This window comes from Nothoprocta perdicaria, unplaced genomic scaffold (genome assembly GCF_003342845.1).
Source record: "Nothoprocta perdicaria isolate Ctin4 unplaced genomic scaffold, notPer1 scaffold_87, whole genome shotgun sequence".
Taxonomy (NCBI): Eukaryota; Metazoa; Chordata; class Aves; order Tinamiformes; family Tinamidae; genus Nothoprocta; species Nothoprocta perdicaria.
The window spans coordinates 1,327,565-1,353,085 of NW_020456165.1; the positions used below are offsets into that span (position 1 = coordinate 1,327,565).

Sequence of the window (25,521 nt, forward strand, 5' to 3'; positions counted from 1 at the left end):
AGTGAGAAAGAAGGCTGTTAACATGAGCAATTAATAACAATAAATAAAAACCTGTCTTTGATAGCTGATAGGTTAACGACATTGAAGAGGGCCTTTATTAGAGACCTGTTGCTACAGCAGTTGATAGCTCTGAGCTGGCTGAATCCCACTGATGTGTTGATGTAGGCAGGACCTGAAGTTTCAGGTATTTATGTTACATGCACACAGACGTGCAGAAGTATGCAAGCAAGTAACTGAGTGCACCTATATAAGCATTTTGAAAAATCCATCCTGGGAGTAGCGAGAATCCATCCCATTTGTTGTGTCCTTTCCAAGATGACCATAAGCAGATTTTTAAAAGATAAATATCACTTAAATGTGTCTTTGGGCTGGTATCCTCAATGGAAGCCTTTGCTGCTCCTCACCCACCCTACCCAAAGTGAGCAGCACAGGAATAACTACCATGCATTAAAATAGAAGCTTACTGCAATATGTACATCACAAAGCAGTGAATAAAATTTAAAATAATATATGTTAATATGGGGATATAGCAAATGAATATTTAAGCTATTTGCAGTGCATGGATTCAAATAATTGTGCAGTTTTTATCTCAGGCTGTACTTGGGTCTATCCCAGCATTCCTATATCTTTCTCTCCTCATTTGAAAAACACAAAGAAATTTGTGTTTGATGGTTGATTTTGAACTTGCCAGGCCTTACTGGCAGTATTCTCTCTTTCTTCTGCTTGTGTGGTAAATGTGGGGAGCATGAAAAGCAGGCCAAATACAAATTGTGAGTTTAAAATTCAACACATCTGATTTTGTGATGTTTGTTTTAATCTAAGGTAAAGTGTTGGGCTTTGTCGATGTTATGATGTTAAGGTACTTTTTTCAAAGCAGGGTTTTAGCCTGTTTTAAATCCCAACCCAACGTGCCATTAAGCATTATCTCAATATAGTTACTGCATTGGCAAGTGTAGGGAGTTCCTCTTGTCTTTTTTTTTTTTTTTTTTTTTTTTTTTTTTTTTTTTTTTTTTTGAGGTGTGGGAGTGCTTCCTCTTCACCCCAAATCTAATCCTTCCTGTTTTTCCTTGTCAGGACAGTTCATCAGTCATCCAGTTCGTCACAAGGGCAAAGGTGCAGGTGGACTCAGCCCTGAGGATTGTGGAGGTGCCCAATGGGAGTCCAGAGGAAAAAACGGTACGTGAATAAGCCTGGAGAGGAAAGTGTCATGTTCCCAGAGGGATGGAGATCACTGAGGGAGCTTGGCAAGCTGGAATTTGTGGGTTTAGGGGTTAGATGGGCACGTGAGAGCACTTAGGCCTCCTGAGACAGACTAGCCATGCCATCATGTTTGGGGATGATGTTATGGGGAGTAGGAGAGCCTGCCTTCTGGTAGCCAAAACTGTAATTGTCTGTGGGATGCCTGTGCCAACATTAGGTTTAGCTTCAAGCTCTGAGGTTAATGTCTGCTTTAATCTATTTCAGATTTTCATTCAAAATGTAGTAGAGACTTGAATCCCCAGCACAGTAATTTTAGATTTGCCAATATGAAATATTTAAGGTGGTAATGGATGATATTCTGAGTGCTGTGAAATTGGACAAAGGGGTTTAACTTTTGAGAGATTCATATAAATGGTCCTTTGATCCTAACTGCTGGAATTCATGTATGACCTGATACTGTGTTTTGTGTTGATAGGTTGAAAAGTCAAGTGGATATAGTGAAAATTGAGGGTTAATTCACTAGTCAGTTGTGGCTTGAATGGGGTCTTATTTACAATCTTCTGGAGAAGAAGATGTTGGACTTTGTAATCCAAAAATAGGAGGCTTGCTACTGCCAAGTGTCTGAGCATGTGTGTCATGAAAAGCACAAGAAGAGTCATACCTAAACTGAAATTTCTTTTGGACTGATGAAATAAATTTTAAGCTTCCTTTCCTATTTCACACTTAGATTAGGATCAAAGTTTCTCTGAACTGCTTTCTATTTCTTCTCCTGCTCTGTATTTTTGGTATGTGATCTATATCCCACCTCTTGCTTAATCCTCTTGCCCCAAATGATCAACCTGACTGCCAGCCCATGAACCTGTTCTCTCAGTGATTCCATCTCAGAGGCAGCTGTGAAGGAGACGTATGGAGGTCAAGGCGCCTTTGGAAAAGACTGACATCCTCCACTAAAGCATTCACCTGGGGGATAATGGAGTTAAATCCATATAGTCAGAGAAGGAATTCAGCCTCCATTTATGTACTGCCTTAAGGTGCTGCAGAGATCACTGTCATCGCCACCATGTCTGTAACTCTAGTCTTGCTCCTATTTCTTTTTTTAAATTTCTGTTTTATTAGAACTGTCTGAAAAAAAAATCTTTTGTATGACAGGATCCCATTTTTTTCCTCTCTGTTTTATTTTCTTTGTCAGTTTTCTGGACCATTCCAAAGAACATTAAAAAAATAGGTTTGGCAGCTGAACTGAGCAAGTCAGTTATTCACATAGCTAGTCTTCCCTGGGAATGTGCCTTATAAATGACCTGCAACTCTGACTGTTAAGACACTGCTAGATCTCCCTTTAGTTCTGCAACTTGCACTTAATGGCTTAAATCTTGCTATTTAATGGCTGTTTCACTAATGACTGAAGTAACACTTGACTTTGATACCCATGGCACATCTGAAATGGGAGAAGCCAGGATGTCTCTGCCTTATGTTATACTCTATGAAAGATTTTAGATTTTTTTCAGTGGTGGACACAGTGTAATGCATGTGGGATTACTATTAATTGACGCTCAAAATTCAAAAATGCTTTCAACTCTGTTATAATTCATTGTTATCTAATTGTTATCTAATGCTCAGAGAAAAACAAACAAAAAGGAAGAAAATATTCTCCCCAAAAACGTTGTTCTTTTCCTGTTCTCGGACAGCTTTTCACCAAGCCTTGAGCTGTCACAATTACAAAGTTCACTGTGTGTGCTGGGAAACTGTGTAAGGCCTCAAACAAGAACTTGCTCCTGGTTCCTGGGAAGCTCTAGCTGCAGAGAAGCGTGCTTGATGTATTGTAGTCAAGTAACATCAATTTGTAATTTCAGGCCTTTTCTAATGTGACTGTTATTTGCTCTTTATGCTATTTCCATATGTTGGTTGGCTTCTCCCTTGCTGTATGTTTTATATAGGGTCATGTTCAGGGAAAAATTTAAGACATGTGGTTTGGCTCAAGGTATTCATTCTTTTCCCCTCTCTTTTCCTCCCTTGTCTTGTGGAATGCAGAAAGAAACAATACTTGTTGCAAGCCACAGTTATTCAGCTGAAACTAGAAACAGGAGAGAGAAAATGTCTTGCTTCATATTCCTCCCTTCCTTTTTAAAATCCTGTTCTGTTTTCCTTTCATTGACCACTGATTGCTGTACCATGTCTGTTTGGACAGCAGCTCTTTCTGAGCAGTTGTGTGATTCTGCACATGAAGGTGTTTCTGAACAGTGAAAGACATTTTTGTAGACACTTTATCATGGGTAATTTTTAAAAGGCCTTTTGGCTATCTGCAGTTGAGATACAGGCCTATTAAAACCATTTGAATTTTAGAACTAGCTGCCCTTATTTCACTGTGTGCTTTTACACGTTAGTGCACAGAGTGAAAACTATAAGCAAGACAAAAAAAACAGGAAGGCTGATGTTTTTGATGCATTGTAGTAAGCACAACCTTTAAATATCCGTTCAGATAAACTGTAATGGACCATCTCCAAAGGGGATGCCATAGCTTATGTAAAGATCTGTAAGTTGGGTACCAGGCTGTCTTTGAAAAAGTTTTAAAATAGATGCAGCCTTCAAGTATTTGTTGTTTTTACAGTTTACCAGTAATCATTTCTCTGGATATGGATGAGTGGAAACGAGTGAGAATTCTTTCTCTATAGTTTTTATAGTCTATTTAAATTCTTCTAGTATGGTATTTCCAGAAAACACGCCATGTTTTCTTGAGTCTTTGTATTTCCATGAAGATTTGTTTTCCATCTTCTGTACATGTGAGGCAAGACCAATGATGAGCTCTAGGAGACCACAGTGACCACGTATGAGATCCAAGAGTCAACATCTGCTCTGTGCTTGCATATGGGAGGAGGAGTGCTCTTACAGTGCAAAAGGATTTCCCTTCGTGAATTCTAATGGGGAAGGGAGAGGAGGCTGAATTTCCTTGTGTCCAAAGCTGCCAAATGCTCTGAGTCTCTCTGAGTCAGAGCATATGAAGTTGAGCAGAGGATGGGAGAACCCAAGCTAACGTCTGTGACAAAATGCCCTGGAAAGCTGGAGGTCCCTGGCTAGCTTACAGCTGCTCATTTTCAAGCTCAGCACATGTGTACCTTCATCAAGCCTTCAAAGCTTTCTCTCTTCCTGGGTAGACTTCACTGTGCTCTCATTTTCAGACCAGTCATCCCAGGATTAATTTAACACAGACAAGTGGTTGCCAAGTGAATTTTTGTATGGAGTTTAATTTTATTTATTTTCACAGTGATATATAGAGTGAAAAGAAATAAAAGAAAGAAAAGCCTTAAAATTTAATTTATTGTGTTCTGGGAGGTCTTTATAACAGAAGGATTTGTATGCGTATCCACTTGCCAAAGCGTTTGCTGTCTGCCTGCAGCTCAGAAGACTTTGGGCATTGACCTGTTCTCTGTGTCTGAGATGGAAGGAACAGTCTGTAGTACTTCACTGCCCTCTCCCCCTTCTCCATGTGGGACTACCCAGACTTTTTTTTTGTTAATGCACATGGGAATGCCCCTTCCCCATGCCTTTTAGGAGCACTGAGCAGTGTATGGCTCCACTCCACTCTAGCTTTGAAAAGACCATAACATCCCAGCCTAGCTGAGCCAGATGTGAACATCCTTCAGAAGCTTTGAAATCCTCTTGCAAGTGGGTTATTTTCTGCCTTAATGTTTTCATTTGTTTTCTTTTACTTTTCATTATTTTACTTTTCCAGCTGTTGTGTAATCCTTTTATGGATTTCTTGAGCAGTCAGGCACATAGAAACACCCCGCTTGGTGAAGGAGCAGAAGTATACACAATACTAATAAAATACAGATAATTTCCTGGTGATAGGGGGTAGTAGGTAGCAAAGATACCTCAGGTATCTGTTCTCTGAAGACCTTGAACTTTTTTGTTAGTATATGGAAATATATGTATATGTGCATGTGTATGTATATATATTGATATGTGAAAATGGTGTCTTTATTGGAAGTTCTCTCAAATAAAATGGCACTGGAATGGACAACTCAAGCAGGAGACAAGTCTTTCCAACCTGGTGCGGAGATACAAGGAACTCACAAGATTTGATCTTTAGAATCTCTGTCAACAAGTCAAGTGGTACAACTTAAAGCACCAGAAATATTCTGATGATATAGAACTAAAATAACAATTTTTGGTAAGCCTGTGTCTCCTGATGGTGCTGTCTTTTCTGGTACAAATACATAAAAATGCAATACATTTTGCATAAGCAAAAAGCAATACATTTTAGGAGGAAGAAACCTAAGCTTTTACAGTTTCCCTCCTTTAAGAAGCCCAGAATACAGTGTGAAATATAAACATAAAACTCATATCATAAAGACAACTGTGTATTTCACTGCATTTCTTTGGCATTTGGTCAGGATGGAAAGAAACCTGGAATTTGTTCCATGTTTTATGACCGTTTCACGTTCTTCTGAGCTAGACTGCTCTCATCCCCACCATCATCTCTCTCACGCTCTCTCTCACACGCGCTCTTATCTTTTGTATCAGTAACTTAGATTTCACAACTGTGGGAAACGTGCTAGGCTGGAGGCTGCATTGCCCTCCCTGTGATGCTAGTTGCCCTGCAGGAGCTGTGCCATGGAGTCGAGGTGGGACACGTTGTTCTTGCTGAGACTCCTTGGTTGTAGGAGCAGTTGTCGCTCCTCAGACTCCACAGGTTCAAAGGCAGGACCACGTCTGCTAGTGTCACCAGTCCCCGTGGGACGGGACGAACCAGTCTCCCACTGCTCGCTGCAGGGACGTTGTGCTCGCAGCTCGGAAGTGCGATGCGCGTTGACCGCTTGCCCAGTCTGGTTCACTTGGGTTTGGGGTTGTTTTCTTTTGGTTTTGTTTTCTTTGTTTCCTCACCAAAACTCGTTGCTGTGACCACTTGCTAATGCAGCCAGTATGTGGGGGCTTGGGAGGGGTAACATACAGAGTTAATATATGCAACATCCCTTCTCCTCTCCAAGCCACAAAACCATGAACGGGATTTTTTATGCTTGTAAGTTGATTCAAAATTGCTAGATGAGAGCAGATTGATAAGGAGCTGCTGTTACTGTGTACCCCCCAAGTTCATATAGCTTGAGCTGTGACTGTGAAATGTACTGCCAAACTACTCTAGCCAGCGTGTTTCGAAGCTGTGATGTAGGGCTCTTGCCATAGAGATGATGAATGATTTGATCTCTGCAACTATTCTTGGCTCTGCCCGCTGACAGTCTGATGTGCAGAGCTACAGTGACAGGAGTTGTGCTGTGCGAACATTTATTCTCTGTGCAGTGGAGAGAAAACACCTCATTTTGCATTCAGTGGTGGCCTAAAAAGTCCCTACTGGCAATATCCAAAGTGTCAGAAGCCTTTTTTTCTTTTTTTTTTTTTTTCTTTCTTTTTTTTTTCCTTGGAGTCAGAAAGAAAAATAACATGAGTCTTATCTTCTAAGAAACAGTCATCTGCTCTGTGTCCACAAGATGGATGTATACCCTAACCTCCATGAGAAATGGGCTGCTATCATCAGATCACCCTTCCAGCCTGGCGCAGAGGCACGAGAAAGGCGCAAGATTTGGTCTTTGGTCTTTGTCTCTCTGGTATTTCCCTTGTGCTAGTCTTGGCTATAAGGGAGCTGACTTTGTGTTCAGTAAGATATCTCAAAAGCCTTATAAAGGCTTTGTGCTGCTATATGAATGTTCAAATCAGTCTCTTTTCTTGAGTGAAGAAATAACTTGAGAGCTATTTTGAGCATCGTGCTGATACTTGTTACAAGAATATGTACAGGGATTAGTTGTGCTAAAATAGCATCTGTGTATAACATCTTTTCTGCCCATTTGTTACACATTTATGTCTCATTGTCATCAAATGCCTGTTAGTGTCTAAGTGATAAGAAACAAGTGTGTGTAAATCAGTTGTGCTCAAGTCCCTCTTCCAGAAAGGTTATGGTCTTAATCACCACTGGTCTATGAAACTGAGATGAAGTATATTTATGAGTAGTTCTTTATGGGGACATCCTGGCAAAACATTATCCCGTCCTTCTGGCTTCCTTTTAATTAAGATTGATTTAACAGTCCCTATCTACCAACACGACTTTGAAATTTTTAAGCAAAGATGGTGAAAATGCTTTGTGAAGGAGGGAGCAAAACTTACTGCTTTGCCTTTCAAAGCAAACAAAAACAAAGCCAGGCAAAACAAATTTGCTGCCTTTTAAAAAATCACTGCTGCCTTACCACATTTGCTGGATACTAAATTGCAAAATTTAACAAAGAAATAGCCCTTATTGAGGATAAAAAAATTTGAATTTTCCACTGAGAAACTAGTTTTGATTGAAATAGGAGAGGGAAATTCAGTCAGTATAATTTGCTTCTCTTTTCTTCTTAAAGCAGACAGTTGAGGAAAGCATGTCACAGGATATATTTCTTTGTCATACAGGCTATATAGAAAGAGAAGAAAAAACAGCAGGGGACCCTTGCAAAAGAAATAGATGGAAAGCACAAAATTATGAGCACATTCCATATTTGATGAGTACGAGAGAAAACAGTGCAACTTCCAATCATAATTTCTTTTTTCTAATTGCATTGTAGGTGGTCTTTGAAGCTTTACACAACCTGGAGCCTCGTGGGTATGTTGTTGGATGGATCATTGCCATCAGTTTGCTGGTGGGAATTCTCATCTTCCTGCTGCTGGCTGTGCTCTTGTGGAAGGTAAGGTAGCTGATGTAACATAAACATTGAGACTAGTCCCAAGAAGAAAGCTTGAAACTCTCCATGCATTTAACATCTATTTAGTTATGGAACTAAATAGTTGACCATTGCATTACAGAAGCTGGTAGCCAGCAAAAATATTTTCATATCCCTTTTATGAGGGACAGAGAGAGGCTCCTGATCTAGCGAAGAAGTGGAAAAGTGGATTCTTCAAGGCCTACATATTAAAGGTTGAAATTTTTACTACTATTCCCAGAGGAGGGAAAGTCCTTCTAGAGACATGCTATTATCCCAAACTTACATACTTGGCGCATCTTTGTGGTTTTCTCAGGCTCATTGATTTCAACAGAGTTTCTTGAAATGGAGGGGAACTTTGCTTGACCAACTAAAACACTGGATGTATGCCTGACCAAAACCAGTAGGCAGCTACTGTATTCCAAAGGTAAAGGCCTGGGAGAGAGGAGGATCAGGAATTAATACTTCAGATGCCTCTTGAAAGAGAAAAAAAAGTCATGTTTGAGCAAAAGAAGTTACTAGAGCACCAGTACCTGTTAAAATCCCGCCTCCAGGCCACCTCTGAGAAGGCGCAAGCCTTGCATCCCAACACCATTACATGGTATAGAATTGTAGAAACGTTACGTAGAAACGTGCAGATGCTGACGCTTTGCAGCAGCCATCTGCTGTGGAGAACCCAAAGGAGCTGCAAGTATTTTCATTCCTCAGCTCCCTGTAACCAATCCGTAAATTTAAAAGGCCAAGGTCAAGGTCAGGGCCTGTCTTTGGGAGCAGCAAATCCCAAATGCACACGCAGGAACGAGGCCAAGCCTATTCTGCTTCCCGTGGCAGCGGTCCAGCAGCTGCACGCTGCTTAACAGCACGGGGGCTGCATGGGGCCGTTTGCAGCACGGCTGCATTCGGGGGTCACGGCCGCGCCGTGCTGCGAAAGCACGTGGAGCTGCAGGTCGCACCGCTGGGAAACGGGCTGGCGGACCTGGGCCAAAAGCGGCTGTGCGGTTCAGATTGTAGCTTATACAGGCGTGTTTATATTATCAGGTATTTATCTGCCTCATATATTGTGGAGATACTGCGTGGATTATAACCTCACATTATTTTTATAGTCAGTTTTGAGGATTTTTAAGTGTATGCTGGGCAGGTCAAAATGTTTTCCATTTGCAAAGCAATGTTTGACTGTAATCTAGAATGTCAAAGTCTTTGAAATTTTAGAGGGCTCATTCAAGTACCCATGAAGACGCTGCCATTTTGTTACTTGAGAGCCTTGAGGGAAATTCCAAGTGACAGCAACAAATAATTATAACTAATACTGGGCTTATATAGCCCTTCCCATGTACAGATGTTATAACACTGAGGCAAAGCGAGGCAAGCTGATTTGCCTAAAGTCCTTCAGGCAGCTCTGTGGCAGAGAAGGCAGTAAAAGTCAGGTTTTATCCTGCACTTCATCCACTGAGCTGCATGGTTATTAATGGAGCCAGTAACTTAAGGTTTTGTTTGAGAGAAAAGTGCTAATATCAGCTAGTATTTCCATTTAAAAACTTGGTTTGGATCATAAAAATGCATAAGTGACAATTTGCACTCACTAGTGCAGTATTTATTAAGGTTATTGGCAATGCTAAAGTTGTCTAAGATAAAACTGATGTGGGAAAGTTGCAGTCCTAGGGAGGAATCTTAATTGTCTGGTTGTAAATATTTATTAGCCAAGATTGGCTCCATATATCCCACAGTTGTTCCTGAGTTTAATGTATGAAGAAGTCCAAACAAACTTATATTAGAAGTGTTTGGGTTTTTCAGTGGGGAGTGAAAGAACAGCTGTAAATTAGATGGGCCGTCTTAGAAGTGTTGTTATCATTAGCTCAAAATGCCTTGGCTTCTTGGGCCGGAGTAGAAATTAAATTATACTTTTATGAAGAAAATGAGCTAGAATTAACCTGTGCTCCTGGAGGGAAGGCGTTCACAGAGAACAGAGCGGGAGCTGGAACCGGCGCCGGCAGTGTGGGAGCAGCCCCTGGCAGTGATGCAGGCCTTGCTGGCAAGGCCTGCGTCTCGGATCTGGAGGAACGTGTGTGCTGCTTGGGTGGTCGGCCTGGTGGTGAGCGCTGCAGTGGAGCAGACGGGTCCCTGAACGCCCTGGTGTTAAATGCACACTGAGGAAACGTCCTCGCACGGTTGCAGAAAAATAGCAAAATGTGTTCAAATATTTTGCGTTCCGTAATCCTCCAATTAACCTTTTTTTTTTTTTAAAGCAGATTAAATCACTCAAAAATTCCAGGCCTAAGTCTTACTCTGAATGAGAGTTGCACATGCAATTGCGTGTACAATGAGAGTGGTAGTTTATTTTTTTCAGATCTAACCTTACGCTGTCTAGGAGTCCATGGAAATGGACGTTAAATGTCTGGATATTTCACTTCAGATAAAAATATGTTTGTTCACATGCTAGACCACAGCCGTGTTTATACACACGTAACAAACTTTCCAGCCTGAGCATGGTCAGATTTTGAGTGGCTTTGCTTCTCTGGCTGTTTATTTTAGTATTTCATTTAGACATCATGTTTCTTGTGCTTTAAACGTGTAAAATTGTGGGGACGAGTTGAACAAAGCTTGAACAGTGACAATGCCCTTGTGTAGTCCCAGCAGCCAGAGGAGCCGAGCCTCTTCCCTTTACACCTCCACCAATATCTCCTTCTCCTTGAGGATGGCTCTTTACAGACTTCTAGGAGATGACCTACGTGAGGCAAATCAGCAAGGCTTGCCCCCTTTCCCCCCTGGACATTTCATTGCTCATGGTCATTCCCATCCTGCTCCTCTCTCCAAGCTACTTTGAGAAAGTGGCTCCACTGAGAAAGCTGTGAGATGTGGTCCTGCTCTTGCTGGTTCCTCTGCACATCTTGCTCTCCCTGATCGTGCTTTGATGCTGGCCACAGGCTGTAGGACTTCCTCTCCTGGCACATATGGTGGACCAGCAGGGCTGGAGAGGCTCTTCTACTGTTGCCCACCACAACTGCACTAAAACAAGTGATTTACAAACCAAAAAACTATTAGTAATTGCAGTAGCACTATTTGTTTTTTCAGTGACAGATCTCGCTTATCTAGTTCAGTTTATAAACTGTGAGTCTATCCCTGCAGTATCTAAGCACTGATTTGTGTAAAATGACACTTCTAGACCCAGATTCCTGGGGCAACTAATTGAACTTCAGAGTCTTGTACATATACATTGTGTATACGTACATTTTCAAACCTTGGATCTTTGGGTAATCAAAAAAACAACATGTATGAGCTATTATGCAAGTGGTTCCCCTCTTTGCAGCCCTGCCAGAGGGTTTCTGATTTTCAGCATGTGTAAGACTGTTTTATTTCCATCTGTCTTGTAAGGAGAGTTTGCAGAACCTTCCTTTAGTTTTGAGGAGACATTATTCTGGACACATTTCTTAGACCATTGCACTTATCGTTAGTCTAGGCCCCTGTCCAGTGGGGAACATGAATCCTTGTAGATGTCGGGTTCATTATATCAGTTAGTCTCACTTCAGTAGAAATTGTGTACATGAATAAATCTGTTTATAAGTTTAAAGGAGAAATTTCGAAAAAATATGAAAGCATTTTATGAAATGTTCTTTAATATTGACAGATGAACCCAAACAGGGCTTTTAAAGCTGTGTTCAGGTCTGATGCTTAAGGAAGCCTTATGACTTTCTTTCTGTAACACACAAGTGTCTTGATAAGAAGAACACTTGCATTCCCCTACATGCCAAATTGGTTGTTGCCTTGCATGTTGTTTGAGCATTCAAAAAATGTCTGACGCTAACCAAGGCTAAAGCCAGCTTAAAATTCACCACTGTGGTAGAAACCACTGTTTTCCCCCTTTGGAAAGAGGTACTTTCCCCTACTTCCCTACTTAGGGCCTCAAACATTAAGTCTTTATGCAATGGGCCAAAACATACAACTTACCATTTTCCAGGAGAGGAAAAAAAACCCTGCACTTACTCCTTGCCAGTGGTTGCTCTGTATCCTGTGTTACAAGCCCACCCCAAATTTTTCTCTCTTTTATCTGCAGCCCAGGTGGCAGATGCTAACTGCTGTTTCCTGGCTGGTCCTCATACCAACATCCTTTCCTGGTCTCCAGGTTTTAAAGCAGTACCTCTGTAAAGGAATAAAATTGCTTATTTATTTATTTAATTTTTCCAGGGGAGCATAAGCACATACCTGGTTATGACACCAAATCTGTTTTGATTTCAGTGTAGGGGAGAAGCCTGGCTTCCATCTAGCAGAAGATACATCCTCCCACATAATATTTCAAGCAAGAACCCTTTTTTTCAGGTGAAAAGGTCTTCCAGATGGGTGTTACCCACCCATTGTCACAGTGGCATAGTTCCAAATGGGTATTTTGGATCTTGGAATAGAGAAACCTGTTAAAAGGTTGACATTTTGTATTTTTGATGTCCCTATCAGTTGTCCCTGTTCACAGCTCACGTGCAGCTCCCTCTCTATAATTTCTCACCATCTCTGTATCTTCTCTTTCTGTGCTTTGCAAAATTGCTACATTCTGCCAAGTTTTTTCTGATAAACTCTTCTTTTGTAGCTCTGCCTCCCAACTTACCAATTTTCCTACCTCCTTTCCCTAAGCCATTCCTTGCTGTCTGACACGTTGGTTCTCAGAGATACTTCCTGACTTTCTTTGATACTGCTGGTAACTCAGTAGGCCTAATATTGTGTGTTCTCGTTGATAGCATGTTATAAATAATGCAGTCATATAACATTAATTATAATGTTATAATTAAATTCTGTGAGGTACAACCAAGCCTGTGTTATCACCCAGCCACGGATGGGTCCTGGTATGTGTAGCAGCTTGGAAGCCTGAAAGAATGGAGCAGCAGAAGGGGTTGGTCTTCTATATAAATAGCAAAGTTTTCACTAGGCAGAAGTTAGGTGCTTCATTGGAAGTTCATTGTCCTTAAGAACAATTAAAACTCTGCCTTGTTTTGTTTCCTGCTTTCTGGACCAAAGTGAGCATCATCAGATGCTGTCAGGGATGAGGCCTCCTAAGACCAAAGGGCTGTATTCTAACAACGGAGTCAGGTGTTTTGTTTGTTTTACCCTAGATTATCTGGGTGATTCGCTGTGTTTTTGAATTCTATCTAGGTGTTGCAGGTAGATTGATTTTGGATGTCTTTGCATTTCCTCTTACCCAAGTGAATGGTTAAGGCGGCCATGGCAGCCAAAGCACCACCTTCCCTGGTGGCTTTGCTGGCTGCCATGTAGTATTTATCCACCACTCTCCAGAGCAAGGTTGGCAGCCTTTTTCAGTAGTGATGTATCTCCAGTGCTTGTGAAATGCCTTTGTTATCTTTCTGGATAAAACAAGCTATGTAAATGTACAACAATAATATTGTGGCTGTGTTCTCTGTGCTCTCAGCATCCTCCAAATGAGAGCCGTGCTTGCCAGGATGCCTTGAGAACATCACAGCCACTGCAGCTATGTAGCTTTTGTCTTGGCACTGCACGAACAAATTGAATCCGCTGGCAAGAGACAAGTTCTGTTGTGGTTCAGAAAGCCTCTTTAAAAAGAAGAAAAATCACCATCATTTTCAGGAACCCAAACCAGAAAAATAATATTTGTGTAGACTGAAAAATTGCAGATTAATACCCAATTTTCCAAGGTTCCCACTACCGGCATTCAACATGTGTATTTATTGGAAGTCATTAGCATCCCTCAGACCTGAATGCCAAGAAAAGAGAAAATGTGACTTGTATAGTCTGAATTCTCTCTTCAAGCTTGGTGTCACAATGGGAAATGCTGTGTTATGACTTTTGCCACCATACCATAGCCACTTCCCCTTGGTTTTACTAAACCCATAGAAGTAATTTATTCTGATAATTATGGACATAATACAACTTTCATTCAAATATTTTTGGCAGGTTAAATATATCAAAATACAATTGAGAAGTAGTTTTTTTTATTGATTCCAGAAATAGTCATTACTGTTTAGTTTCTGATTTTCAAACACAGGCAGAAATATTTCAGTAGTTTTTACTTTTTCCTATGGATAGGATATGCCAGATGTGGATTGAGATATAGCATAAATTAATTGCACTTTCAGGACTAATATATCTAATGATTGTCCTGTCCCCTGTTGAGATTTAAGAAATCAGTATATAGTAATTTGTCCAGACATATCAGGAACAGACACTGTGTTTTTTTTCCAACTTTTGAAACTGATAATCAGAGAGGGAATTTGGATGACAACTATGTTTGTCTAGATTTTATAAAAATAAACTACTTAGTAAAAATTTTGCAATTGGGAAAAACTCTTTAAACTATTTGGGAATGTTTACAAGTTTAAATGTTGGTTAACTTTCTGATTACATTTATAAATATGTTGGTAACATCTGTTATGCAAGTTGCTGTATACAGTTACCATCTTGCAAAAAGTTCATGCTTTGATTAAAGTCAAGCTATCAGAAGAATTAATAACTCAATACCAGGCACTGAAAGGTCTTTAAAATGACTGATCATTGTAGTACTCTTTGTTTGTAAAGCAGCAGCCTTTCAAAACCAAATATATTGTGCATGCACGAATGAATCACATGCCAAATGAATATCCTTGTCTGTGGCAAATTAGATCCTACATAGTAAAGATATTCTGAAGCTGGAGACCAGAACTATCGGTTTCATTCGCCTCATTAGCAGATAAGTCCAATTAAGCCAGTGGAACAACTCCTGGGAGAAAAGTTGCATTAGAAAATGTTGTGGGAAGAAATTATTGACGACCGGAGTTCAAAGAGGGTTGGAATTCAGCCTGGTGGCATAGACATGCCAGAGAGGTCTTCGTGTGACCTCTTTTTAAATGGAGAATTCTGTTTCCTGCACAGAAGTGAAAATAGCAAAGCACATTGTCTTTGAAAGGCCAAATATTGATTTAGATGTCTGCACTGATACCCATCTCTGTGTGTGATTATTTCTTTTGCACATCCCAATGCATGTTTTGCATGTGTGCTGCTACTTGGAAGCTGAGTGCCTATTTTGAGTACTTAGCCCTTGTGACTGCTTCTGAAAATTTGGCCTGTGAGACAGATATAAAGTATTTGGTTAAATAAATAGTTTATTTAATGGTTGTGTGAGCTCAGTTTATACATTGACTGACTGTTCTCAGGAAAAAAAGAGCACTTTTAAATATGTGCTTAAATTGCAAAGTAACATTATAAAGTAACTACTACCTAGTAAAATTATCTTTAAGATGCATCCTTGTTATACTTTGAGTATGGTAAAATAGATTTTATTCTTCTAATACCTATGGAGGATTACAGCTCTTCACCCTAGTATCTTCACCCTAGTATCAACAGCAGTATCTTAAGTCAGTTTCCCAGTCTATATGAAAGTAAGTTCAAGTTAAGCGGTATATTGAAGATTTGTTTATACTGCTAATTCATTTCTGCCATAGCATCCCCTATCTGTTGCAATGAATTGGTTGGATATATATACTATATATCAAATTCTTCCATAGCCGTTGCATAAAATATTTATAGAGGAAAACTTCTCCTTGGATTAGTTCCCCAGATGCAGAATTATACATAGTATTCTGTATGTACACCCAGTATGTATTGTGTGTATGTGTACGCGTGCACATGCAGAGCTGTCCCTTATAGAGGTGCTGTTGCTTGAGGCATGTGTACTTATGTGCATGTTTCATTGATAAAATGAGGACCTTAACTCTTACAGAAGAGTTAAGGGATTCCCCCCACTCCTCCAGAAGTCAGTGGAAGCCTGGGTAAGTAAAGCCAGATCACTATGCTTACCTTAACCGCACTGTCATCCTTCCTCTCAAATATACAGTTTCTCAAATACACAGTTTCTCCTTGAACGACAACCAAATCCTATGGCTACTTTCCCAATATGCCTTTTCCTCACAGGAGGGCCCAGGCAGTGGCAGTTTGCCAGTCCCCTGTGGAAAAGCTGATACACAGTATCTGTGCATGACCCCTCTCGCTCTTTAAAATAGGAGTATTTTAATTGTGAGGAAGGAAATGGTCCATCCTCTTGAAGCTGGTGGTTTGCCATAGTTATCAAGGGCCACCCAAACCTAGTTGCAAAGCATTTATTTTTCCTGCCTTCTTGGCAGTAGTAAAACAAGATGAACTTAGTAAGTAGTGGTTGATCTCTAAATGGAGGAAAAATGTGTGGTTCCCAACTCAGCAGCACCACTGCTTTGTGCAGATTCAGGGTGCCACTTGATAGTGGACTGGTGGTAACTTGCTTGGTCTGAGGTTCCTGGCTCCCGTCGCATTCTTCATGAGCTGCATTAACTAATTAGAGTTAGTGGAGAGATGATTATAAGAAGCCTGGAGATGCTCAAACCCCACTGGATATGGTCCTGGGCAACCATAGGTAACACTGCTTGAGCAGGGGTTTTGGACCAGATCATCTCCAGAGGTCCTTTCAAGCCCCAACTCCTTTTCCAACTCTTGTGATCTTTCTGTGACTGTGGTACTGTTTATCAAAAGGATTAACTGGGAAAAATCCTCCAAAAGATGAGGGGAGAGAGAAATTCTTTTTGAAGGGGCATGAGAGAAATGGTTTGAGACCTCTTCCAAGATTCAAGGTGTTTAGTTGTTTATTGGTTATGATCAGACACTGCTTACAGTAGCATAATATTATGGAGTAAAGATGGCTTGTGGTCGAGACACTGAACACTTAGTGTCTTGCTGGGAAAACTTGTACAATGGGAGTTTTCTTCAGTGACTTCTTTTTTTAGCTATACATACATCAGTACATCGTTTGCGTGTTGCTTGTCTCCTTGTTTGATTTTACCGTGGTCAGTAACTTCCACTGGAAATTTGCTAGTAGAGCCATACTGATGTAAAGCAACACTTTATGTACAGCTCATTGCATCAGTATGCAGTATAGAAATTGGATAGAAGAATTGTAGCTCACCGATTGACAGTAAAAAAAGTATCTGATATAGTTCTGGGATCTGTTTGAACATTGTTTACAAAGCTATTCTTACCTCATGTCTTAATGCTTTTCTTTACAACAGTGTGCAGATTGCCATATTCTTTGTTTTTCTTCTTTATTTTTTTGGTAGATGATGCTAATGAGACAAGGAGGGTTTTTAATATGTAATGTAAGCATTCATCTGTTACATACTTTGACTATTACTCTTTTTTATTTGGTGAAAAGAAGGAACCTAGGTGGGCATTATAAAATTTCTTCAGATGGTTACCTCGCAGTGTCTCTATAACGAAGGCAGTAGTATTACTTGCCTTCTCACTGACTTTGTTTTTTTCCCCAACTGCAAATTAAATTTTATTTTGTAATATTGTCAGTCCACAAACATGTGTGTCAGTAGCACCCTAGAGAGAGAAAACCATAGGTTGTTACTGTAGAAAGGTCAGTTAAACATTTAGAGCTTAGAAAAATACAGAGTCAAGTAAGTCAATGTCCAGGCTGTGCTTGGAGGTAGCAGATGGGAGTGCAGAAAATAAACAGTTGAAAGATGGTTTATTGTGATGCTAACTCACAGGAATCACTCTGAGGTTTCCAGTTGTATGGATGCTAGAAGAATGTATCTTCATGTAAGTGCTGTTAGATAGAACTTGTCTGTGATTTTAAGGGATTTAGACTTTACAGCAAAAAAAGGAGTGGTGTAGGCAAGTAAAAGAGACTGGAAATGTTTGAATAGGATTGAATAGGTCACTTGACAGTACTGTTGTGTGGCAAGAAATAGCTTTACAGTAGGACGTGCAACTCCCCAGACTTCAGGTAACGCAGGTTTTCTATCACTTTATTGTTTTGCTTACCGGAAAGATGCTTTTTGCTCAACAAATACTGTAGATGGCAGTAAGATAATGCTAGAAAAGGTGCACAGGCCAGAATATTAAGTAAATGAAAGCGTATGTATAAAACCTGTTGATGGTTTCAGGGGTTTTTTTTTTTTGGGGGGGGGAGGATTCTGCCTGAATTTTTTAGATTTGCTAAAGAGCAAGCAGACATCCTTGCATTTTGTTGTAAGATAAGTGCAGCAGTTTTACGTTTGTGAAAGGTTCTCCTTTCCCTGGTGTATCAGGTATATCATGATAGCTCCACAAATCTGGTATATCCCTATCAGAGTCTTAAATGATCCTCTTTCTGCTCAATATTTTTCTTGCCTTGTGGAAGAAATAAGGTGGGACATGATGCCTTCAGCATTGTGGTTTCCCACTGTCAAGGTCCACCAAAGTTAAGAGTAAAGCATGGTATGCACCGAGCAGTGTCCAGCTTCCAAGAAAAGACAGCCTTGTCTCAGTTGCAAGACAGCATACCTGAAGCTGGCCACAAGGACAGGGAGGGAAGCAGCAAGGAAGTTACTGCAGAGTGGAGCGTCACCAGCAGAGGTTGGGGAGATGGTGCAAGGAGGCATCAGCAGGAGATGGGAAGGGGGAAGTGTCTGGGGACAACAGAAAGGGGACAGATATTAGCACTAGGGTCCCAAGGGGTGGGAAAAGAGTGAGAGGAGGCTGGTGCTCAGGGAATGTGAGTGAAAGGTGCAAAACCTCTGGGATGGTATGGGTGGGAGGCAAGGTGGTGAGGTGAGGACAGTGAGGTTCACCCCACAAACTGGGGTCAGTCAGCCTGGACTTATTACTATAAGCATATGTGTACACATACATATATAGATATTGATATTGGACACAAAGTTTAGGAGTACTCTCTTGGTCCATTTCATCTTGGTCAATGTCCTTCTCCTTATTCCCCCCTATCTTCTCCCTCTGGACTCACACGATCTGTTAATTTCGGTTAATATTGCTGATCTTTTTAAGGAAAGTAGGTAGGTGGTTTGTGTGGCCTCTTGTGAGCTGATGACCATGTTGTTATTCATTCACAGTCATTAAACAGAAAAAGCTTCCTGGTGGTACTGGGGGCTCTGTCACATGCAGTGGAAACGCACTGTGTTGGCAATAAGGAAAATTATCTTGAAAAAAGGCATTTCCTTGTCTTTTGTAGATGACAAATACATGTAATTCATGATCACTATTTTAAAAAAAGTCAAAAAAAGTTTGAGACCAGTTTCTGTTTTCCCTCTCACAATGTTTGCATGTTTTCACTGAAATTAGTTGCTTTCTCTTTTCTAGTCTTGAGTTATCCACATCATTTAGAATGTGCAAACGTATATGGCTTCATAGCGGAGAACACCTATAGATGCAGGATTTCAAGCTTCATTAATATATATTAAGGTTTTCAGCTCACTTTCTTCTCCTGCTGGAAAGCTATACAAAAGAATTTGGTATCCAGTAACAAAACAGTAAAATAGCAAGACTATCATAATCAACTTTTAAAGATAATTCCTGAAGCAGATGTTCACAAACAGCCAATTTTTATTAGAATAACAGTGGGAAGGAGTTTGCTTTTGTTTGTTTGGCCCTGGAGGAAGTTAAAAAGCCTTTCTATAATTTTGATTATAACTCAAAGTGTGGATTTTATTGTACGAAGGATGTGGTTGCATGAAGGATGGAAACCTTAAGGGTCTAAAAGCTGTTTTTAAAAGCTATAAATCGAATTCTCTGGTTAATCTTAGGGAACCTGGTCCTGTGGCAATTTTCTTCTCTAATGTGCTGAACATGTATGTCTTTTCTAAAAACTGATGGTACAAAAATGGCACCCACTTACTCAACACATCTGCTCCCTGAGCATATGGGAGGTGTATCTACAGATTCCTGTGACTAAAATAAGTGCTTACAATCAGTCCTACCAGGACAAAACAATGTAGGAGGAGTGGGGTTTAATATGTTCGTTCTTTATTCCTGACCAGGAAAATGGTTCCTTAGAGCCTCCATTTTAGATCCAGAAAATCTAGGAAAACTTGCAGTCCAGCTTCAAATCTCCGCTGACCTAAAATGCACTGATATCAGCATTGAAATTTCGCTGGAATTTGCTGATGACACTGTCTTGAGAGTGTCTTCTCAAAATGCCTGCTTTGCATTGGTATAACCAGAGGGATATACATGTTTTTTTGTTTGTTTTTTTTTAACCAGAAATGATGTTTTACTAGTAAAGATGAAAGAATTTTTAGAGCAAGTTTGAATAGCAGCGAACTAGAAAAAAACTCTAATTCTCTTTTTATTAATTCTTGGGATACAGCTGCTGGGAGATGAGCAAGACATGATCCTATAGAATTCAATAATATTAATTTTGTGAGGACTTCTGTCGTGTGCATCAGGGTCACGAGACAGATTACCCAAAAAGGGACCTTGTGCTGCAGCTTCTAGGTCCTTTACACAGAAGCTGCCTTGTGAGGGCAGGGGGTGTTGAGAGGACGGAGTGTGTCTAATCTCTTGTTGCTGCAAATTCAGGACACAACCAGGGAATACTCACATAGACCTTGGCTTTAGGAAGCTCTGCTAGATGAGCAGGGCCTGTTTTCCAAGCTCTTGCAAGTTGGAAAATACTTGAAGATAATTAACATTGGTAAAGAACTTAAGTTTAAAAAAGCCAACTTAACAGAAATTAGTAGTGATAAAAACAGCAAAAACAAATGTTCCTACATTTAGCCAGTTGGAGAATAAGGGGTGTCAATAACTGGCTGAGCAGAGGAAGAGCAAAGCACCATGTTTTACGCAGCAGGAGTAGGAAAACAGGTTCAGAGTGTAGGAGTTGCATAAATGTTTAATTACGATGAACAAAATATTGACTCAGCAGGCTCAGTTGCGTGCTGGTAAGTTTGAGGAATTATTCTTGTATGCTTACCAAAGTGTGTTATTAAATTTTTTTTTGTTTATTTAAAAGACTTAAAAAACAGATCTATGTCAGATTTTGATCCAAACTGAAATGAAAACTATTTACATATTTTTTAACCAAGTATCAGGGTTGAGGAAGCAACAAGACACGCAGAAACGATAATCAGCTCTGCAACATCTTGAAAGCTTGTGGAGAAGTTGCTGCTGATGCTCTGCATCTGGTAGCGTAGGCTTGTATTTCACATTCTGAGCTGCAGATGACATGGCTGATGTCAGCGGGACAAAGTAAACCGTTTAGCAAAAAATAGTCTAAAGCTATACATTTTCTCCAAAGCATCTTAACATAAATGTTCATTAATATAAAATTCTGATATCTGAGCTTACAAAGTGATTACTGGTGGGAAGAGAGCAGCAGTGAGGCTGGTGTTCCTCATAAGACAACTGAGAGCTGACCTCTTCAGAACTACCAGTGCCAAGTGCCAAGTTTGATTTAGAGAAGCTTTGCAAAAAAGGCTGAGTTTGGGTGCTGAGAAATGAACGTACTGTATTCCTTTAACCTCTTTTCTTGCATGCAGTTGCGGATATTCAGAGCATAGTTCATAAACCTCTGTTAGTATTTACTCTAAACCCAAGGGCTAGCCTAGATTTAAGTTCAGATCCGAGTTTTGCACCAATCCTGATGTTTGCTTGGAACTAAGGAACTGCTATGTGTCTCTTCTCGTCCATATCTTTAAAAGTACTTTATGTGTGTTTTTTGCTTTTGCTTTTTTTTTTCAAAATGGTGTTTCAAATAAGGACCTTTTCTTCCAAGTAGTTAGCTATAGCAAAGCATAACAGGGAGGCAGTTACAAATGGCCTCATTTATATGGATATAAACAAGGAGCTATGATTCAAGATTGGCATTAGGAAGAATTAGATATTAACACCTGTGCTATTTTGTGCATACTGTTTCCTGATGAGACCGGTTTAATTTTATGATACTATTGTTTATCACTGTAATCTTGTTTTTGTTTGTTTTGCAGATGGGCTTCTTCCGCAGGAGGTACAAAGAAATTATTGAGGCTGAAAAGAACAGAAAGGAGAATGAAGATAGTTGGGACTGGGTCCAGAAAAATCAGTGAACTGCCAGCAAAAATCAAAAGTCCAGTCATGTGACACGTGCCTGCTCGCCTATAGGTCCTGCTCTCGTATCTTCCATATGTGGAAGAAGGAATCTTCTCCAGATTTTTCGGAGACCCCATTGATGCTGTGTCCTTGTCACTCTAACAAGCTAGGGAACGTATCCTGAGGCAACCACTGCAGCCAGGTCAGGTGACTGGAGCGATTGACCCTTCATGTAAGAGCTGAACTTTGGTAACCAAGCTGCAGTGCAGAGCAATATTTATGAATCCAACTATGTGCTATACCCTCAGGGGAGGACTGTTACCTAAAAATATTTTTTATAAATATAAGCTTTTTATATTGATTATGTCTTTATATTTGTATCAATGTTTTATAGTTTCTATTGAATAGCTATATAGTTCACTCAAGCACTGATATCTGGCTAAATCCTTGGAAATGCATATATGTATATATAAATCCTATAGTACTTTTACATTTCAATGCAAGAGAAGAAAAAGATTTGCAGATAAAAGTAGCTGAAAACCTCATACACTTAATTCACAAGGCTTGGTAATGTTGTATATAGACCATTTAACGGCAAGAAGCCAAAGTCTTTTCACTTTTTTTTGAGTTGAATTTGGTGTTTGATTTATGGACTAAAGAATCTAAAGTATTACCTGTATGCGATGCTCTGTATTTGAGCCTATCCTTCACTGAGCTGGGTGGGAGAGAAGGAGAGGGCTTCCTCAGTGACACGCAGCGAGGCTTGTGGCTCGCTTTGCTGGGCTGCCTTTCCATCACAGGGCACTCTGCACTGAAGAAAGCATCAGAGACTGCCTGTCTTTGGGAGGGTCTCCCCTGCAGGCTCTAGTACTTCAGTAATGGTCTAGGGCTGCACAGTGAGACACCAAAAGGGTACAACTGGGCCAACCACTACAGCATTGATGAATTCCTTGGAGTTTATAAAAAAAATAGAGAGCTGTATTCATGTTTTAAGGGATAGTTTTTAAGCTACTGTTAATGATTGTGATCTGTTGCTATCAAAGCAAGTGACAAATGGCTACAGGCTGTGACTGGGATGCCTGCCTTGTGAGTTTTACACGCGAGTCGTGGGTGGGTTTGTATTGAATAGATGTGAGGGTTAAAATGTGTTTTGGTCTTGAGGTTCCAGGTGTGGGTGCTGAATGTCATCATATCGTATGTCATACCGAATGTCATCACATCATGGTTTCATCTAGTATTAAAATTGGGGGTTAACTGAGGTGCAGACATTACTGAATGTCAGATGGCCACTTCATTCAGAGGTAATGCCTTAACAAATTGTTTGCTGCATTGGAAGAAGCTCACTTATAATAACTATATAACTAATATAACTTAGCCATGTTTTTTCAGTAAGTTCTGGGGTTTTTGACTAGAATAGTGCAATTGCTATGAGACTTGATTTTAGATTCTTTTACTTTGCGCCTTGTATAAACAAGGAATAATGGTCATGTTGGTATAAAATCCACATGAGGGAAAGAAGGATCAGGCTCAGTGATAGGTATTGGAGGAGCTGCAGGAATAAAAGGCTATAGGATGTCTCACTAAGGGTCACGTGAAAGAGCTGCTGGAGCACTGAATGCAGAGCAGATACAAGAAATCTACTCAAGTGCAGACCTTATCCCTGCTATTCCTTGCAAATTCATTATAGCTTCACATTTACCTGTATGATTGAAAAAAAGATCCATATCCATGCTTACTCTTCTCCCTCACTTCTCAAATTGACCTTAAGTGCCTGCTCTTACTACAGTATCGAACATTATTTATTAACTTATCTATCCAGGCCCATTAGGTAGTTTTTAAGTGAATGAAGAGCATTGATTGAACACTAGAAAAGAAAATCTATTGGTCTATTCAATTTTCTTTCTTAAAACAATCCCTCGGGAGTAAATAAAGCATATGGGTATAGCAAGTCCTCATTTAAGACAGAATCTGAAGAAAACATACTAAGAAGAAACCTCACTATAAGTTTAAGTATTTACTTGCAGTTTTATCTTCAGAAAGTGCAGAAACAAAAGGCTGATGCTCTTTTATTGCACTATTTTATGATAAAGTATTGAATTCTTTCTAATATGATTCATCTAAATTTAATTAGTTTTGCTAGAACTACTTGGGCCTAACATACCTACTTCTGCTGTTGTTGAAAAATACCTGATTGTCATGTAGATGTTAGAGACAAAATTAAATCATAAACAGAAAAGGAAAAGTTGAAAGGTAAAATTTGTCCCTGAGTATGTTTGAGGACAAATGAAGCTATTTGTGACTTTGAACTGAATTTGGGAAGTTTTAGCAAAAAGAGGGGAAAGTACCACTTAAAACATTCAAATGTCTCATTTCCACATTTTCAAACAGACAAAAATGTTTCAAAAATGTCCAAAATATTTCATTTCAGTATTTTTGAAAACAAATGTAACTTTTCATTTGAAAACTGTTTATATAGATAGGTATATAAAGAAAAGATTTTAAAAGGCTGAACTAGCTGTTCAGCATTTCATCCTAGTTTAAACAAATATTTTTGTTTGACTTGAGACTAAAAAGATTTTTGTGATTTTGTTAAAGTAAAAAACCAAAAGCAAATACCATTTGATTGAACCCAAGCTGGATTTAATTGAACTCAGCTCAGATTTGATATATCTAGTCGTCCTCCAGCACTCAGTGAAAATCAAGTAATCACATTAATGACAGATTCCTGAAATAATCTCTAAGTACTTAATGTCATGACTGTCAGGTATTTGTAGTTCTTTTGCCACAGATACTTCTGTTTTCATGTGTATTCTTACTCTACATCATTTTCTTCCTCTTTTTTTTTTTTTTTTTTTTTTTTTTTTTTTTNAAGATTCCATTGTAATTCTTTTGACTCTTGCTTAGTTCCAGTTAGGACAGTCAGATCACATACCAATACACACTAAAATCTGCTTTCTGCTTTTGTCTCCATTAAAAAAAAAAAAAGTAAAACTCACTAATACCAGTTGTTTGCCTTCAGTTTTTACTTCCACAGTTCTTATGAAAATGTAATATACTCTGAGAACATGTAGCAACATGTAGATCTACTATGAATCTGCTAGTTTTAAATAACAATAAATATATATATGTATAGCTGTATTAGAGTTACTTTGGAAATTGCATCAAAATTACTTTGGAAAATGTTTATGGGTGCTGGAAGTTCCTATATGCCAGCTCTTTTTAAATTCGCTTATGCTGCACTGGTTGTACAGCAGAGAGCTGGTAAAACTCCTTGTTTTTTGGTATGTGGCCTTAGCTTCTAAATAAATCTAGTTTTTAATTAATAGAGTTACCATGAGGAAGTCAGCAGACTGTGTAAGGTGCAGGATCAGTGAAGCAGTCTCTGAAATTACTTCAGAAATCACTTGTGTGACCTGAGAGCATGAGTCTCCTCCATGTGAACCCCAAACCAATGAACCACTTCGGCGTGCCCTTACCCTCAAGGTGGGCAAGGTCTTTTGCGATGCTCACCAGTTAAAACCACCCTCCCTACCTTGACACATGAGCGAGTGGACCCCGTACAAGCCAGCGATGGGTAGGTCTTGTGGATTGCTGAACGCAACAGTTGCACAAAGAGTGAATTTGAAAGTATTTAGCATTGACTTTCTTGAATGTCTTCTGTTTTTGGGCACATATTGGAGTCTTGCACGAATTCAAAGCATAGTATCCATGTGACATGGGTTTATAGAACATGGCTTTCACTAAGGGATTAAGGGAATCATAGGACTAGTTTCTACCTTTATCGACATTCATCCTC

The 25,521-nt window shown here is 39.7% G+C and overlaps 1 protein-coding gene across 1 annotated transcript in view; it reads left to right on the forward strand.

Annotated features, from left to right (window-relative positions):
* The window catches only part of ITGA9 (integrin subunit alpha 9), a 195,351-nt gene extending 171,344 nt beyond the window's left edge, over window positions 1-24,007 (forward strand). Inside the window, exons 26-28 of the mRNA XM_026052323.1 lie at window positions 1,075-1,176; window positions 7,785-7,904; window positions 21,644-24,007. Of these exons, the coding sequence (XP_025908108.1) occupies window positions 1,075-1,176; window positions 7,785-7,904; window positions 21,644-21,742 (321 nt within the window). The 3' untranslated portion in view covers window positions 21,743-24,007. The remainder of the gene's footprint in view (window positions 1-1,074; window positions 1,177-7,784; window positions 7,905-21,643) is intronic.
* The last annotated feature ends 1,514 nt before the right edge of the window (window positions 24,008-25,521 follow it).